We start from the raw sequence: 18,144 nt of genomic DNA, 5'->3' as shown, positions 1-18,144 counted from the left end.
GGGTCCCCCGCTGCGGGGGAGGGGGCGGGAGCGGCCCCCGGGGCCACGCCCCGGCCCGCCGCCCTCGGACGCCGTGCGTCATCGTGCCTGGCTCCCGACTCCGCCTCCCGCCCCGCCTCCGAGCGGCCGAGGGGACACGCCCATTGGAGCGCGCCAGTCCCGAGGCGTGGCAGGCTGCTCTGGTGGCTCTGATTGGCCTGGCGGTTCCCCTACGGACCAATGGAGTCCGGGGCTCCTTCAGGCCACGCCTCCAACTCCGCCTCCGCTCTCGGGCGCGGGCGCGCGACCCGCTTCAGGCCGCCGGTGCGCGCGCCGGGTCCCCGCCCCCCTCGGCGCGCGCAGCTCCCCGCGGCCGCCGCCGCCGCCTGTAACCTGCGCCGCCAGGATGTGGCTGGGGGCTGACGTCGGGTCCAGATGTGGCCCCGGCCCCGCCCACCCCTGGGGCCGGGCCGCCCACACCGAGCCGCGGCGCGCACGGCGGCGGTCCCGCCTGCCACAATGCGCGGCGAGGCTGCGGCCGTCCGGATCGTCGCCGTGGGGCATCCTTAGCACCGGCCGCCCGTGACGCGGCGCGCGGCGGACACTCACGCGCCCGCGCCCCCCATGCGCGCAGCCCCCCGCGGCCGGCCCGGCGGGCGCCTCGCCGACGCGGAGCCGCGCGGGTGACGGCAAAGGCGGCTGCGCGCCCGGCCCAGCCCGCGGAGAGGACGCGCCGCGCCCCCGCCCCCCGTCCGCTCCCGGGAGGAGGCCGCGCGCGGGTGCGGATGCGCCGCTGACGACTCGCCTGGCCGAGCAGTGTCGCCGGCCCCGCCGGCCCGCGCCCCCCGCAGCATGGCAGCCGCTGCCTACATCGACCACTTCGCGGCCGAGTGCCTCGTGTCCATGTCCACCCACGCGGTCGTGCACGGGCCGCGGGAGGGGCCGGAGCCCAGACCCGAGGGCGCGGCCGCCGCCGCCGCGGTCGCCGCCACGCTGCCCCGCGCCGACGAGCGCCGCGACGGCAAGGACAGCGGGTCGCTGTTCGTGGTGGCGCGGATCCTGGCGGAGCTCAACCAGCAAGCGCCGGCGGCCGGCCCAGCGGAGCGCAGGGAAGGCGCCGCGGCCCGCAAGGCGAGGACCCCTTGCCGCCTGCCGCCCGCGCCGCCCCCCGCGCCGGAGCCCGCGGAACCCGGAGCGCCCCGGAGCCCCGAGCACGGCGAGCCGGAGCCCGAGCTGGAGCCTGGGCCCGCGGGGGGCAGCGGCGAGCCCGGCCTCAGACAAAGGGGCCGGCGGGGCCGCAGTCGCGCCGACCTCGAGTCCCCGCCGAGGAAGCACAAGTGCCACTACGCGGGCTGCGAGAAAGTTTACGGGAAATCCTCGCACCTCAAGGCGCACCTGAGAACTCACACAGGTCAGTGGGGCGCCCCGGGCGCGCCGACGGGGACTCCGGCGCCCCCCGGCCCCCGCCCCGCGCGCGCGCCCCGGGGAGCAAGAGCCGGCGGGCCAGCGGCGATCGGGCCGAGTCGGGCCGGGCCTCGCCGGGCCTCGCCCCGCGCCCCCGGGCACTGCTGCGGTGCGGTGCGCCCCGCCAGGCGGGTCCCGGCGCTCCGAGCCGGCGCCCGCCCGGCGACCGCGCCCCCGTGGGCACGCCCCCTCCCCGGGCGCGCTCGGGCGGGGCCGCGGGGGCGGATGTCGTCATCGGGGCCCGGGGCGGGGACCCCGCGGGGGCCCGGGGGGCGGCGCGGGCAGGTGCGGGCGCGCGGGGCGTGGGGGGGTGGGGTCGGGGCGGCTGCGGGGGTCGCCGGTGCGTCTCGGTCTGTGCCCCGGCCGGGTCGGGCCGGGCCGGGTCGGGCCAGGCCTGGCTGGGCCGGGCGAAGTTCACGCGGGGACAGGACGCGCGCCCGGCCATTCGGCACATTCTTCGCTCTCGCCTTCCTGTAATTTTTCCAGCCGCTCTAAGGTTCAATTTGTCGAAACCGGAGCCAGAGGCGCGCGGCGCGGGGGCCGGTCCGGGTTGTCAGCCCGCCGGCGGCCCTTTGTGGGAGCCGCGCCCATCCGGCCGGCGGGGGCGCGCCCGCGCCCAGGGGGCTCCCCGGGACTGGGGGAGCGGCGCGCCCCGGAGCCCGGCCCGGCTCCGCGCGCTCGACGGCACCTGCGCGTGCCGGGCCCTTGCCCCCAGACCCTCCGGTGTCCCTCCCAACTGCCCCGTGCGTGGGCTAGGAGCTCTGAGCTGACTCGTGCCGGGCTTTCGGTGCTTTGGGCTCGTTCCTTAGATGCGAAGGCGAAGGTACAGAGACCGTTTCAGCGGGGGTGTGGGGAGGCGGGGTCCACCTTTCTCTACCCGACTCGTCGGTTCTTGCAATGTGCTCATGTGCATACTCGCCGCCTGTCCCCGAGATTCCAGACCCGAAAGTTGTCACCGTGTCACCTTATGCCCCGAGGCGCGCACGTGTGAAAGTTCATCGGCGGATGTAAAAGGCTCAGACACACCCGAGCCTTCCTGACCTAGAGGGACGCCTCCACCCCAACTCGTCCCTGCTAAGTGAAAGCTGAGAGCGTCCCCGGGCCCGCGGGTCCCCGAGGCTATCCCCTGGGAGCCCTTCCCGCGCTCAAAGACGTGGCCGCGCCTAACCACGTGGCAGTTGGTGGGACCATTCCTAGGACTTTCGGGGTGTGTGACCCCAGGAGAGGGGGGCACTGAAGGAGGGGTGTGGCCCAGCGCTCATAGGGGCGGGGCGGGCCAGGATCCACCCGGTAGATCCGGACCTGGGGCCGCGGCTGGGCTTGAAGGCCCCGCGCAGGCGTGCGGAGAGCGAGGGCGGGGAGCGGTTCTTGCACTTACTCGCTGCTGTACCACCCCGCAGCGGGGGCGGGGAGGTAGTGGTCGCGGATCGCGGCGGGGCGGAGCATGAGCCTTGGGCGCCAACCCGTTCCCCGCCCCACCCCCGTGGGGAGGTCGTCCGCGGACCCCTAGATCCTCACCCTGGATCACCCAGGGTGAGGACAGTAGCCAGGCGAACTGGACCCTACACAGCCGCGCCGGTGGGAGGGTCGAACCAAACTCGCTGAAGCAGGTTACCGGATCGCTGGCCGCGGGACCTGCCGCTTTCCAGGCGCCAGAGGCTGAGCCGTTGCCCCGCTGGCGACTGTGAGGAGGGAACACAAGGGGACCTGAGTCTCCCAGCACCTGCCCGTCGGAGAGGGGCCGGTCAGAGGCTCCTGGGCCTGAGGTTTGGTTTGTGAGTCCCCAGGCACTTTGCAAGTCAGCCAGAGGCTCCGAAAATACCCGATGCGGTGGGCTGAGCTCCCATGCGCCCTCTAGTCTGGGGGTGGCCAGAGAGTGGTTCTCGGACCTTGGCTGACCCCAGCCTCCACCTGAGATTGGGCATTGACTCAGGCTCTCTCCCGGCACCTGTGCTGCTGCTGGTTCTGTGCACTCAGCACAGTAAGACCTGGCTTCACCAGGAGGGCGACAGTTAGGTTTCCGGGCACCTGGGAAGGCTCAGGAACACAAGCTGCTTGTGTGTGTGTGTGCATGTGTATGTGTGACTGTGTGAATGTGTGTGGGTGTGTGAAAATGTGTGTATGTGGGTGTGTGAATGTGAGAATTTGTGGGAGTGTGTGTGGGTGAGAATGTGAGTGTGAGTGGGTGTGTGAATATGAGTGTGTGAACGTGTGTATATTTGGGTGGGTGTGAATGTGTGTGAATATGTGTATATATGTGTGAATGTGTTTATGTCGGTGTGGATGTGTGTTTGAATGTGTGAGTGTGGGAGGTGTATGGGAGGTGTGAGAGTGAATATGTGTGTATGTGTATGTATGTGGGTGGGTGTGAGTGTGTGTGAATGTGTGAGTGTGAGTGCTAGTGCGTGTATGTGATGTGGAGTGTGTACATATGTGCGTGGTATGTGTATGTGGGTGTGTGTGTGATTGGGGGTATGTGCATGTGTGACTGTATGTGTGAGACCATGTGTATGTTTGTGGCAGTATGCGTGGGTGTGTATGCATGTGGAGGTGTGACTGTGTGAGAGCATGCGTATGTGGTGTGCATGTGTGGGTATGTTCATGTATGGATATGTGAGTGTCTCTGTTGGGGGTGTGGGTGTATGTGTGGGCATGTGAGTGTATGTGATGTGTATGTGTGTGCATGTGTGTCTGGGTGTGTGAGTGGCACTGTAGATGTCTGAGAGGGAGCATGTCCTTGGGGGGGCGTACACTCAAGATGTGGCGGGGGATCCCGGTTTCCTGCCTGCTGGTTAGCTGTGGGTGGTCACCCTGGGCCGTGTGTCACATTTAGGTCAGCGCCGCTGCTCAGCAAATGCTGCCTAGAACAAAGGCCCCCGACGATTCTGTGTTGCTTGATGCTCCACGAGGCCAAGGCTGGTGCAGGCCTCCTGCTGCCCCACCTAACCTGGGAGTGCCCCTTTTGTGGGGCGCTGACCACGAACAGTGGCTGCATGGGAGCTTTTGAGGCTCCAAGAAGGCAAGTGTGTGTAGGGGTCGCAGCTGGTATCCACATGCCCATGCCTGATCCCTGAGACCAGAGCCCGCGGGGCGCCCGCTGCCCAGGGCAGGCCATGTGTGTGGACAGAGGCCTGTCTCTGATTGCTCTGCGTGTATCACGGTATCTGGCTCCCAGTCCAGGGGTCCAAGCCTCTGCCCACAGTGGCCCAACCACCCCTCGAGCCGACCCTGCTACCCTAGACTGATTTGGAGTCCTGGAGATGCCATTTCCTGCAGTCGTTGGGGTGGGGTGAGTCTTTTCTCCCGGAGCTGGGGCGTGACTGTGGGGTCCCCGCCCCTTGCGGGAGCTCCGGGTTTCCCAGCAGGTGCTCCCGCCCTGCTGCCCAGGCTCGGGGTAGAGCCAGGCTGGCAGAGGGCCAGCGCTTTGTCCCGGACACATCCAGGCCACCCTGCCAGCGGCTCCCGCCCCTGCTCCCCCATACGCCTGACCGCCAGGGTTGTGAAACTCCTCAAACAATGCAGAAGTGTGCGGACCCGCGTGCCAGCTGCCCTTCCCCCCCCTCCAGCTTAGACCCCCTGGGGCTGGCTTTGCTGGGTGCTATCGCTGACGCCCATGCAGGCTCCTAGGACCAAACCTGGGGCCTCAGGCTTGCTAGGTCAGCCTTCCCCACCCCCATACCCCCATCTTGTTGCTGTGACTTTTCTGGCTGTGCCATGCTCCTGGGTGGCCTGGAGCCCCTCCCCTAGTAGAGGCACTGACTCCCGGGTGGGGGGCAGAAGAGCCTGTCTGAGGACTGAACCCTCATTGATACCCATGGGGTCCCAAACAGTGAGAGCTGGGGCCATTCCTGGGGTCTCAGTGCTAGGACCAAAGATGCAGAGCTGGGGATGAAGTGGGCTGGACATTCACCCTTGGCCTGTGCTCTTGACCCAGCCTGAGACACACCTGTGATTATTATTTGGGTTTTTTTAGGGGGGCCATACCCTGCTGCGCTCAAAGCTTACTTCTGGCTCTGAACTTAGGGATGACTCCTATGGTACTTGGGGGACCATACAGGGATGTTGGGGATCAAACCTAGGAGGGGCTGTGTGCAAGGCAAACCCCTTCCCCCACTGTCCTATCACTCTACCCAGTTTTTATTTTATTTTGAGGGGCGGGAACACCCAGCAATGCTCAGGGCTTACTCCTGGCTCTACACTCAGGGGTCACTCCTGGCAGTGCTCGAGGAACCATATGGGATGCCGGGAATCAAACCCGGTCAGCTGCATTCAAGGCAAGTGCCCTCCTTGCTGTGCTATTGCTCCAGCCGCTGTTTTTCTTTCATTAAAAAAAAATTGTATGTATGTTTTATTTAGAGGCCGTCCCCAGTGGGCACATGCCTGGAGTTGGTGTTGGGGTGCTGGGGGTGAGTTAATCAGACCTGGGCCCCTCCATGCAAATCCGACCTCCAGTTGGGTTTTGTTGGGTGGGTTTGGTTTTGGTTTCAGGTTGTCGGGCCTGCACCTGTCAGTGCTCAGGGACTATTCCTGGCTCTGTCTCAGGAATGATCCCTGGTGACACTCAGGAGACCCTATGCAGTGCTGGGGACTGGAACCAGGGTCAGTGCTGCCCTTGTCCCATCTCCTGGGCCTAGAGCACATGTATGAAGAAGACACCGAGATCTTGGCCCCCATGGACAGGCATCTGTGGCAGCTGTGCCCTGTCTGCTCTTCAGCTTTTGCTCTTGATTGCAAGTGTTTATTTTGTTTTTTGCTTTTTTTTTTGCTTTTTCCAGTTCTCATTTTTTGCACATTCAAAAGCACAGCCATGAAACTGTGTCCAACAGCCCCTGCCAAACTGCAGCCAGGAGCTCTCAGGCCAGCTTGAGGGGCCTGGGGGCACCGCCAGTGAGTCCCCCAGAGTAACAGGCTTGGCTAGGTGGGCCAGATGTGTGGGAGTTGGCAGGGGAAGGGCAGAGGGATGGCTGGAAGCCTGGGAGGAAAGGCAGCGATGATGTGAGAGCCTTGAATATCCGGGGAACCCCACAGGAGCCCCACAAGAGCAGACAGAAGAGGCTGCAATGGAAAGACAGTGGGGAGGGTGCTGGCCTTGCATGTGGTCAACCCAGATTGGATCCCCAGCACCCTGTAGTGTCTCCGGATACTCAGAGGCTCCTGAGTGCAGAGCCAGGAGTAGACCCTGAGCACTCCTGGGTGTGGCCCCCAAATGAACAAAGCAGACAACAGCAGGACACTCTTGGGGTGTGCTCGTCACCCCAAAGAGCGTGCTGTCTTGGAGCCATATTCAGGTGGGGAAACCGAGGCCCAGGTGAGGTCAGGGTCACGCAGTGGCTGAGGGTCACGCAGGGTCACGCCTGGCATGCCATCTCCTGCCCCCTCTGCTTGCCTTCCCCCTGCCACATTCTCTCAGAGCTGTGCCCGGCCCTTCCCCAGACCCCCTTGTGAGTCGTGCCCAGGAACTCAGAGGTGGACCCCCTTCCATTCCCTGGCTCAGCCCCGGCACCTTGCGTGCTGCCCTCGGCTTGTAGCCACCCAGGCCTGGACCCGCAATCTGGACAGGTCAGATCATGTCCTGGCACTGGCCTCCAGCTCCTACTACTCTGGGGCCAACATTTGGTGGGAGCAGATTCGTGCAGGGGGGCGGGGGTGGAGAGAGATTGCTGGGGGCTTCCCAGGAGCCCTTGGGCATGTGGCCCCAGTCATCCCACTGCTGGGTGACGTGTTAGGTCCCAGACAATGGGACACTGGATGGTGCAGGATCTCTAGGGGGAGGGGCAGGATCCCCTGGCCACATGAGGCTCCATGGGGGAGGGGCGGGGCTGTGCTGGGCTGAGCTGAGCTGTCAGAGGACACCCCACACCCTGAGTCTGAGGTGCTCTCCTCGCCAGGCAGCTTCCACACTCTCCTTTTACTTTCGGCCTGTCTCCCTGATCAGTATTTATAGCCAGCTGAGGAGGAGGCTTGGGGCCGTCCCCCAGCCCGTCCTGACTGTGACCACAGGTGACCCTTCTCTAGGCTGGGTTGGGCTGGACACTCTTTTTTTTGGGGGGAGGGGTCACACCCAGTGATACACAGGGATTACTCCTGGCTCTGCAATCAGGAATCACTCCTGGCGGTGCTCCGAGGACCACATGAGAAGCTGGGAATCAAACCCGGGTCGACCCGCGTGCAAGGCAAATGCCCTTCCCGCTGTGCTGTCGCTCCAGCCTGTGGGCTGGATACTCTTAAGGTCCAGTAGGCACTGCCCCAGCTTTCAGAGAGAAATGAAACTGAGGCCAGGATGTGTGTGTGTGTGTGTGTGTGTGAGTGTGCACATATGTATGTGTGTGCATGCACATGTGAATGTGTGTGCATGTGTATGTTTATGTATGTGTGCATGTCTGCCATGTGTGCGTGCATGTGAGTGCGTATGCATGCATACACATGTGTATGTCTGTGCATGCCCATGTGTATGTATGTGTGTTGTATTGTGCATGTGTGTGCATGCATATGTGCACATGTGTATATATGTGCACGTACATATGTATGTGTGTGCATATGTGTGTGTGCGTGCATGTGTGTGTTTGTGGAGTAGGCCTGTAACCCTTGCATGTGGGACTGGGGGGGTGACCCTTTCAAGCCAGATGAACCCACTGTTTCCAGCAGAGTTCTACGCCCCAACGCTGACTTCTGCTTCCTCTCTGGGCCCTAGAGCCCCTGCAGATGGGGATAAACTTGAAAATGTTCTCAGACTTCTGTCCAGCTGGCGGTTGGGGAGATGCAACTGGGGGGTCCCCTGAGGGAGCTTGGAGGTCTTGGATGCTGCATGTGCCCGTAGGTTGGAGTCTTTGCCGTTTTCTTTGGGGCTGGGGTCCAAGCACTGCTCAGGGTCTTGGGGCTACTCTGAGTGGCTCCCTACCTGAATCTTTGTCACCAGGGCCTCACCTGGGGATGGGGGACCTGTGTAGGGCCCAGATCCAGCTCGAGGCCCAACCCATCAAGGCTATGCCCATCCTTGAACACCCCTCCCCAAGCCTGCAAGCAGTAACTTTTGACATTTTGGGGGGCAGTGCATAGTCAGTGGTGCTCAGGGCTGGCTCATGGCTCTGTGCTCAGGGATCACTCCTGGCGGGGCACAGGGGACCATATAGGGTGTGCAAGGCCAGCACCCTCCCCCGCTGTCCTGTCCCCCTGGCACCTGACTTTCGACTCTTACTGGCAGCGATCAGATACAAGGCAGGGAAACTGTTCCCCAGAGAGATTGAGTACTGGCATGCGGGCCTCACGCCTGCTCCTCACATGGCCTGCGCTGCTGTTTGCGGGTGACCCATGCATCTGTGTCCATCTTGGGTGCCCCCGCCCCTGCCCTGCGTGACTCTCACTTGGTAGGAGGTCTAGGATTCTCTGGAGAGAAGCTTGAGCACCCACCCTGCTGCTGCCCTCTCCCGTCCCCCCAGCACTGCCAGCTGTCAGGCATTGGTTTTGTGATCTGTCTGTGGACGCCACTGTCTTTCCCTCAATCCAGCGAACAGAGGGCACCCTTGCGTGGGGCTTTGTTTGGGGGTGTGTGTGTGGAGGGGGATCTGTTTATTGTTCTCTTTTATTGAAGTTCATCGCACAAAAATACTTGCTCACCAGGAACTTGGCCACGCTCCGTGGCCACCAGCCAGTCTGCCCCAAGGTGACCTGTTTGGGAAAGCACTGAGGCTTGGCGCCTCCGATTAAATGTCCCCGGGCCGCTGCCACCGGGCGTGGCCTGCCCTGCTTGGGTAGGGGGATCTGCTGTTCTGCTGTGGATGCCTCTGTGTCCCGGAAGGAGATGGAAACTGTGGCCCTCAGGCCTCCTGGACACTCCTGGGGGCAGGACACACTCAGAAGATTGGGGCCGGAGGCTGTCTACACCAGGGGCAGTGCCCAGAGAGGAATGGAGGAACGGAGGAACGGCCTGGTCAGGGCCAGGGTGAAGTTTATGGAGCTCAGGGTCAAGTGCAGGCCCGCCTCCACCACGAAGGCCTCACATCTCCAACTCCCAACTCGGCGGGTTGATAGAACGCCCACTTTATTTTTAACGTTTCAAACATTTCAAAATGCCACACCCGACTCTATGCTGGTGTCTCTCCCTACCTTGCCTGGGGTCATACCCAAACCTCCTGTATGCAAAGTCTAAGTGCTCCATACACCCGCCCTATCCGCTCACCTGGAAATAAAGGCGGTGGGAGCGGCCAAGAGAACTTAGTGAGGCCGGAAGGCGATGCACAAATCAACTAGGGGTGCCTAAGAGGGAGTGGGGGTGGGGAGGCTAGCGTTTGTTCTGGATTCTTGTCCAGGTGCCCAGAGCCAGGACTGGAATGACAGGGCCTTGGAGAACTGAAGGCTGGCACAACCAATGCACCCCAGACCTCTGACCCGCGGCAGACACAGTCCACTTTCAGGGAAACAACACAGCCTTGCGGGTAGTTGGCACTTCTGCCCTGTGGGTGTCTGCCCACTGCTAGCCGAGCTCCAGACATACCCTCCACCCCCAGCTCTCCTGCCTGTGAGGACGGGCCCTGGTGGGGTGGCCTCGAGGCTCCCAGGGCCTTTTCTGAGTCTCTTTCTCTGCTGCTGGCCTGGAAGACCAACTTTGTCCCAGGCCGAACTCATAGCTCTCCCCGCTCAGTCTACCCTCGGAGCCTGGCGGGCTTGGCAAGGAGCCCTATTTATCCCCAAGCCACTCTGGCCTGCATGTGGCCAGGCACCCAGATTTCTGTCAGGCCCTGGGGTCCCGTGGCAAAGCCCATCAGCTTCCTGCAGGTGCCCATGGGAGCCTTTCCCCGGCAGCGGGGTGGGGCAGCTTGAGGGCCTCTCGTGGTCTCTTCTCCCTGTCTCCCTCTCCTCCTCCCCCAGAATCAGTTGGGGCACTTACCTTCCCACGCAGTCCTGCCACTGGCCGCTTGGCTCTGCACATGCCTGTGTACATTATGTGTATACATATGCTGTTTACACATGTGTCTGTGTTTATGTGCAGTACACGTCATTGTATACATGCCAGTATGTGTGTATGGTGCATGCACACATGTTTATGTTCCTGTATACATGTATTTGTGTGTGTACCTATGTGTATTTGTACATGTGTGTTTCTCTGTATGTCTGTTTATGTCCCACACATAGACATGCACATACAGACATACACGCATATAGGGGCATGCACAGACATGCAGGGACATGCAGAGATGTACAGGCGTAGAATCACACGTATGCGGGGCCAGAGCGATAGTGCAGGGAGTTAAAGCCCTTACCTTACACACAGCCAGCCCAGGTTTGATCCTCAGCATCCCCTGTGGTCCTCCAAGACCACCAGGAGTGATTCCTGAGTGTCAGCCGGGAGTGATCCCTAAGCATCACTGAATGTGGTCCAGAAAACAACATTGAGAAATATGTGTTTACGTGTCTGTATGTGTGTCCCCGTATGTGAGCATGTGTCCCTATGGGTGTGTCTCCCTGTGTGTATCCTTGTGTGTGCCTGCCCCTGTGTTGTGTTCCTGTGTGTGCGTGTTCGTGTGTGTATGTGTCCTGTCTGTGTCTGTGTCCCTGTGTGGGTCAGTGTGTATATTTGTCCCTGCGTGTGTCTCCTTGTGTATGTGTGTCTGTCTGTGTGTCCCTGTGTGTGTCTGTCTGTGTGTGTCCCTGTGTCTGTGTCCCTGCGCGTATCCCTGTGTGTGCATGTTCCTTTGTATGTGTCCCTTTGTGTGTGTGTGTTCGTGTGTGTCTCTGTGTCTGTGTGTGCCTCTGTAGCCCTGTGTACATGGGTGCTCAGTATGCCCATTTGGGGGTTCAGTAGTGTGAGAGCCCTTGCTCAGCCTGAAGCCCCTGTGCCCCTGGCAGGTCCTCAGCAGCCAAGGCTCGCGTTTCTAGGATGGGCCTTTGGTCCCTTTCTCTGGCTTTAATTAGCGCAGTGACTAAGACTCTGCAAAGCCTGACCCAGTTCCTGCATTTCCTTAATAAACATTGTGATTTCCTTTCGAGGAGGTGATTCATTGATCCGTGGGGGCCATGGGGGCCTGGGGAGGGAGGCCCCCTACTGACAGTTGGCACCCAGGGTGCTGCTGGCTGTGGGACTTGTAGGTCCACAGGGAGTGGGATGGTCCCCCTCACGGCGCAGGTTATACCCACTGGATGGAGCATTGAGTCTCTGGGCCCAGACACCCCCCACCCCCGACACACCTCCCAGGTCCTGGGGGCCATAGGGTTGCTGGTAGGGGACGCCCTCTCTGGGAGAAACATGTGGGCATCCCTGCCATGGACCTCCCAACACTGCTCTGGGACAGCTCCTCTCCATACAGCCCCAGTGGGTCCCTTCCAACTGGCCCCTCGTCTCTGTTGCCTTCAGGTGGGGCTGTAGCGTCACCTCCCAGCACACCCCTGGGGTTTGCTACCTTCAGGCGGGGTGAAGCTAGAGTCATGTTTGGGGGGTGCTGGGCACACAGGGTGTGTGAGGGGTGTGCATGTGTGTCTGCATACATGTGTCTGCACTGTGGGTGTCTGTGTGGCAGCTGTGTGCTGCATATGCACGTGTGTGCATTGTATGGGGGGCATGTGTGTGGCTGCCTGGCAGTGTGCATGAGGCATGCATGGGGCATGCATGCTGTGGGTGCGTTTGTGGGGAGCAGTGCTGCTGGCAGGCAGCTCGGAGGACAGACGGCGCTCGACTGGCGCTCGACTGGTCCTCGTTGAAGAAGGAGTGAAACCCCACACCCCTCGCTGTTGGAGGCCACAGGGGCTGCTGGCGGCCGGGGCACCATCTCGGCCCTCCGCTCAGGCCACTCAGGGGTACACCTGGCCAGACCCTGGAAGGAGCGGCCACAGCTGCGCTGGTGCTGAAGGTCAGATGGCCGCCACCGTGCCCAGGCACAGCTGCCACCATGCCCTCCCCCAGCTCTTCTGTGGTGGTAACACGTGACAGCACCCGTCCTGTTCAGCCACCACACCTGATTGGAAGACTTGGGGTTCCTGAGTAGGCCATCTTGTGGGCCCTCCCCCAGCTCTGCGCCCTGAGACCAGGTGCAAAGGCCACCATGGGCCACTCACCGCACCCCGCTGCCCCCCAACCTCCTTTCCCAGGACTGGAGTGGAGCTAAGGCTAGCTGCATACTGGGATCTGCCCTCTGCCCTCGCCCTGCAGTTGGGTGTGGGTGTGTGTGCAGTGAGAGCCGTGTGCAGGGCAGGAGCATGTGCACTGGGGGCTGTGTGCAGGGAGGGAGTGTGTGCAGGGTGGGACCATGTATAGGGTGGAAGCCTGTGCATTGGAGGCCGTGTGCAGGGGTACGGACAGGGAGAGCTGGCCCTGGGAGTTAGGGCCTGCCTCTTGGGCCATGTTTGGGGGGTGTAGCAGCCCAGCAGGATTCTCTGGTCTGACCCTGTGTCTGTAGTGGTGGGGCCTGGGGCTAGGTCACACCCAGGTGCCCCTTCTGCCAGGTGCACCCAGGCTGCTCTGCCACCACCCCTGGCCTTGGCAATGCTCAGGGTCATGCCTAGCTCTGGACGTGAGGACCACTCTTGGCGGGGCACAGGGACTTGCTCGGGATCAGACCTAGTTCTCCCGTTCTTCTGTGACTCTGAAAACTCCTGGCAGGCATAGCCCAGCCAGCTTCCCTTCTCTGTCTAGGGTTCTGTCTGCACCCCCAAATACACATACCCCTGCCAGATGGGTGCCAGAGGGTTGGAGCCAGAGTCCCTTGAATCCGGGACCCCTGGATCTGGTCCCTGTAATGCCTGACTGAGGGACTCCTGGGTACCCGGAGTTGGGGGACCTGTCACCGACCCTCCTTGAGTCAGACTTCCTGCTTTAGCCCGTCCTGCCACAGAATTGGTGGTCTCATGATCTGGCCCTGGGCCACGTCGCCTGCCCTGGAAAGGCAGGGCCTGTGGTGGCCTGGGTGTGGGCAGAGACTCCCCCACAGCTGCCCCAGAGGCCTGGGTCTGGCAGGTGTGGGTGGGCCCCACTGGTCTCTGCTCTCAGCTCCCTTCCCTGCTCCAGCCCCCTGCGGCCGGGAGAGCGGGCACTGTCCTCGGCTGACCTCGGATTCCTGGCCTCGATTGTTGGCCAGTCGCTAATTTTAGCTTCTGATCATTTCCACCCTTATCCTCCCCCCCAAAGGGAGACACAGGCCCAGAATAGCTGGCGGGAAGGGGGGCCGTGCCCCGTGGTCATGGTTCCCACAGCGGTCTGGCTGCCTGCGGGTCAGCCTGCCCCTTCCTGGGGGGGGTCCTCGGCAGGCCCCGGGGAGCCCAACGCCACCCTTCCCGGAGGGAGGCGGGTCCTGCCCCCAGCTCTGCTCAGCTCAGCAGGCAACTTCCGGAAACAGCACCCCAGACGGGAGTTCCCCTGGCGCCCGAGTCAGTTCCAGGCTGTATGGTCTGGGGTCCTCTGGGGTGGCCAGTACCCCTGGAACCCTAAGCTGGGCCAAGGCAGACTGTATCCCATGTTCACACTCTGCCCCCATCTCAAAACGAGGGGCAGAGACCCACAACCCTCATCCCCGCCACCCACACAGGTCTTCAGGGGAATCTACAAACCCTTCCCCATAAAGACTGGCTCCATGCACATTGGAAATGAAAGTATGGGGTGTGGTCCCGGGACTCAAGTGGCCCTGATTGGACTTGGATTCTTTGGGGGCAGCATCTGCCACCACCTCAGAGGACTCCAAGACTTCCCCCCAGGGTCCCGGGCACAGAGGGTAGCCCACAGGGCTCAGGCATCACAGGAGTTGGGCAAGGGGGTGGTCTGGGGAGCAACTGGCCCCACACCTTGGAGGGCTACCCCTCTCCCGGCTCCAAGGGGCAACCCCAGTGTGATAAAGTCTGGAAGAACGTTCCATTTTTGTCTTTCTGGCCATCCATGATGGGCTCAGGGTTTACTTCTGACTCTGTGCTCAGGGGACTCTGTGGGATGCCAGGGATCGAACTTGGGTTGGCCGTATGCAAGACAAATGCCCTTCTGGCTATACTATTGCTCCACCTCTACTGTACTCTAGCCCCCAGCGGGGGCTGTTTTTATGGGGTCTTGCATCTTGTCTGACTTTTGGTCTTTGGCTGGACTGGTGCTGAGGCCTCGTGATTGGTGGCCAGGCTGGCCCTAGGCCATGTCGACCCCACACCTGCCTTTTCTGGCCTGTCTGGGCTCTGCCCAGCTGACTTCTTCCCAGGGCCTGGGGCCTGGGCCTCGGACAGGCTTCTCTGTCCCATGGACTTGGGGCTGGTGGAAAATGTAGCTGGGCGTTTTCTTAGGTGTTTCTTTTCCATTGTCCTGCATGTGTTTCTTTGCTCTGGTTTTCTCTGTGTTCTCTAGTCTGTTGAGAATCATTGGCGGGGATGGGGGGTGGGGGCAGGGAAACAAGTCCCCAGCAGTGCTCGGGGGTCAGGGGATGGGACCTGACCCTTCCCTGTTCAGCTCTCCATGCTCTCTCCCCGGCCACGTTCCCTGCTGTGTCCTCACTGCACGCTTGGGTTGGGGGTTCCTGCCATTCCTGCTGCTCAGGTACTGTGGGGCATGGCCAGCTCAGCCCCTGCGTGTCTGCACTCCTCATACTATAACCCTTCTGGTGCCTTAAGCGCCCTGTGGGCGGGGGGAGGGGGTGTCAGGTGTGTGGCTGGCTCAGGATCCAGGTTTGGGTCCCTGCTGGAGAGGTGCCTCGGAGCTGGCACTCAGGCCCCCATTCACTGTGGATCAGGGAAGTGGTCCCACACCAGCCTCCTGGGGTCCTCATCCAGAGCCACCGTAAGGGGTCTTGGGTGGGTGCAGGGAAGGTCGAGGCTCCCGGGAGGCGGGGACAGCACCGGCCCCCTGCCCCCTGCTCCTGGGCCTCTGAGGAACATCAGCAGACCAGACTGGCAGCAACTCTCTTCTCTAGTCCCCCTCTGCTGCTGTTTCCTTTTGTTGTTTAGGTTTTGCTCCACATCCGGTAGCGCTCAGGGGTTCCTTTGGCAGTGCTGGGGTGCTGATGTAGGACCCAGGTCAGCTGCATACAACGCCGACACCTTGCCCATTGTACTGTCACTCCAGCCCCTGCTGTTTTTCTGGGGCGGGGGCTCAGGATAACCACAGCTTACCCCTTGCGCTCAAGCCACCGAGCCCTCTGCTGGTCCCTATCTGTGGACCTTTGGTCCAGCTCAGAGGCACAGCACAAGAGCCCCACCCTGCTGGCCGGGCCCACCTCATCCAGGCCCCAGTCCCTGCTAGCCAGTGTCCCCCTTTTGTTCTTGTCCCCGAGAGGTTATTCTGGTCATAGGCTGGGGACTGCAGTGCTCTCGGGCTGCCCGAGGGGGACACAGTGCTGGTAGGAGCAGGGCAGAGACAAGACTCCACTCAGTACCTCTTACTCTCCTGAGCTGGCTGGAGGCATTGATGGGATGGGACCAGGCAGAGGGGCCCCATAGCAGCCACAGTCGGGGCACAGGGCCAGTCCAAGCTGTAGGGGAGCAGGGAAGGGAGCATCCCACCACCCCTGTGTGGCTGCAGCTGGAAGAGTCGGGTTCCCCCAACACTGACCATCACCCCCACAGTCCTGGAGCTTGGTCCTCAGCTGGACCAGCGGGCAGAGGACTACCGTGGCTCACTCCAGCCTCCCATATGGGCATCTCCCTCTCTCACTTGCCCTTCGCCCAGTGCATGGGGCAGCCGCCACGTGGGGGTGTAGGAGTGTCCATCTTGGACTGGCTGCCCAGCTGTGCTGCTCACTGCCCTGCCGGTTTGCAGGCGTCTGGTGTTTTTCTCGTGACTGGGCCCGGAGAGATGACTGTGGTCAGGTGCCTCCTGCCAGTGGACACGGCGTCTCCAGGGACCAGTGCCGCCGCCCCTGGGGGCTTCTCCCGCCCAGCACATCAGGCCTCCAAGCACCTCTTTCTTTTTTTTGCTTTTTGGGTCACACCCAGTGATTCACAGGGGTTACTCCTAGCTCTGCACTCAGGAATTCTCCTGGCAGTGCTCAGGGGACCATATAGATGCTGGGAATTGAATGTGGGTTGCCCACGTGCAAGGCAAATGCCCTACTGGCTGTGCTATTGTTCCAGCCTCCTCCAAGCACCTCTTGGCTAAAAAAGCTGGTGGGGTTAGAATGGGGTCCCAGAACCAAGACCCCAGGAATTGCCTAAGCAGTACTGCGCCTGCCTTCCACACTGTCAGCAAGCACCCCAGGGCCTGGGTCAGCCACCCTGCACCTCTGACTGTGGACTCAGTCTAAAAGCAGAGAGGAGAAGCTGGAACAATGGTGCAACGGGGAAGGTACTTGTCTTGCACACAGCAGACCCAGCTCCAGTCCTCGGCCCCCCATCCCCTGCGCTCAACAGGTGTGACCCCTGAGCAGAGAGCCAAGAATAAGCCACCAGGTGTGGTCCCAAACAAAACAAGCCACAGCAAACACAAAGAGGGAGAGCAGTGTGTGGGGGCTGCGCCGATGTGCCCCTGTGTCCCAGTGCTGTGTCTGTGCCTCCTGTCCACGCGCCTGGGCCCTCCTCGTCCCACCTCCACCCAGGGAAGTGTGAGAAGCTGGACTCCAAGTCCCCGGGAGCACCCGCTGCTCCCCGCCTCCGCCCGGCATTATCATTCCCACGCTCCAGTCTGGCACCTTGCAGCTCTGCAGGAGGCGGGGATGGCGGGGTGCCTCTGTGCAGCCCCCCAGTGTCCATTGTTCCCAACACCGCTGCCATTGGTAGAGTCCAGGTCTGGCCCAGGGCACTTCAGACCCGCCCCCCGCCCCGCCCCTCAGCGTGGTACCCCCAGTCGGTGCTCCCGTGCCCTTCAGGGTTCCAGGGAGGGTTATTCTTATCAAGGCTGCAAGTGAGCATTTGTATGGGGGGTGGGGCGGGGAGGGGGTAACTGCGGACAAAGCTTCTCTTGCTGGGTGGGCTCTGAAGCGCAGCCTGGCCCATGCAGTGCCCAAGAACCAACTTTCTTGTGTTTTGTTTTTTGGTCCATACACAGCCATGCTCAGGGCTGACTCCTGTCTACACTCAGGGATCACTCCTGGCGGGGTTTGGGGACCCTATGGGCTGCCAGGGATCGAACCTGGACCAGCTGAATGCAAGGCCAGTGCCCGCCTGGCTGTTCTGTTGCTCTGGGAACTTTCTAGGCAGCTGTAGACTCAGTTGTGGGAGCTGGGAGCTACTGCATGTCCCACCCGGCATTGGGTGTGGTTAGTGGCTATACCTTCGTCTGCCTCCCGGGAAGATGGTGCCCAGCACCCTGTGCCCTGGTGCAGTGGCAAAGGACAGTGAGCACCTTTACAGATCTCTGCTGTCTACTTGGCTTTGGTCAAGTTTAGATCTTTTAAAACAAAAAATATTTTGGCTTCCAGGCAGGTGGTGCTCAGAGGATTGTGGGGCCCCTCCCGCTAGTTCTCAGCCTACCAAATTGGAAAGTGCTTCGCTGCTCAGACGGTGCAGTGTTGGGCACCTCCAGAGCCACCGCAGTCAGTGCTGGGGAGCAGAAAGGGTATGTGGCCCCTGGAATTGACCAGGGCCCAGCTCACACAAGGCTGCATCCTCACTCTCCTTCCTCCCTTTTGTGGCCTTGGTTGCTGTGGAGATGAGTGGGGAACTCACTCATTTACTCAGGGGGTTGCAGGCTTCAGCTGTGGTACCAGGCCACAGAGCTGCCAGGATCTTCTGTGGCATGTGCCGTGGGCATTGGGGATCACACTCGTGGCCTTATGCTTGCAGGGACTTCTGACTTCTGCCACAGAACCA

The 18,144-nt window shown here is 61.7% G+C and overlaps 1 protein-coding gene across 1 annotated transcript in view; it reads left to right on the top strand.

Moving 5' to 3' along the window:
* Positions 1–321: 321 nt before the first annotated feature.
* Positions 322–18,144, top strand: part of KLF13 (KLF transcription factor 13) — a 31,082-nt gene continuing 13,259 nt past the window's right edge. The window contains exon 1 of the mRNA XM_056124347.1: positions 322–1,390. Coding sequence (XP_055980322.1) covers positions 832–1,390 — 559 coding nt within the window. The 5' untranslated portion in view covers positions 322–831. The remainder of the gene's footprint in view (positions 1,391–18,144) is intronic.

This window comes from Sorex fumeus, unplaced genomic scaffold (assembly GCF_029834395.1).
Source record: "Sorex fumeus unplaced genomic scaffold, SorFum_2.1 ptg000051l, whole genome shotgun sequence".
NCBI classification, from domain to species: domain Eukaryota; kingdom Metazoa; phylum Chordata; class Mammalia; order Eulipotyphla; family Soricidae; genus Sorex; species Sorex fumeus.
The sequence above is the reverse complement of the archived record's forward strand: the minus strand, read 5'-3'. Positions and strand labels throughout refer to the sequence as shown.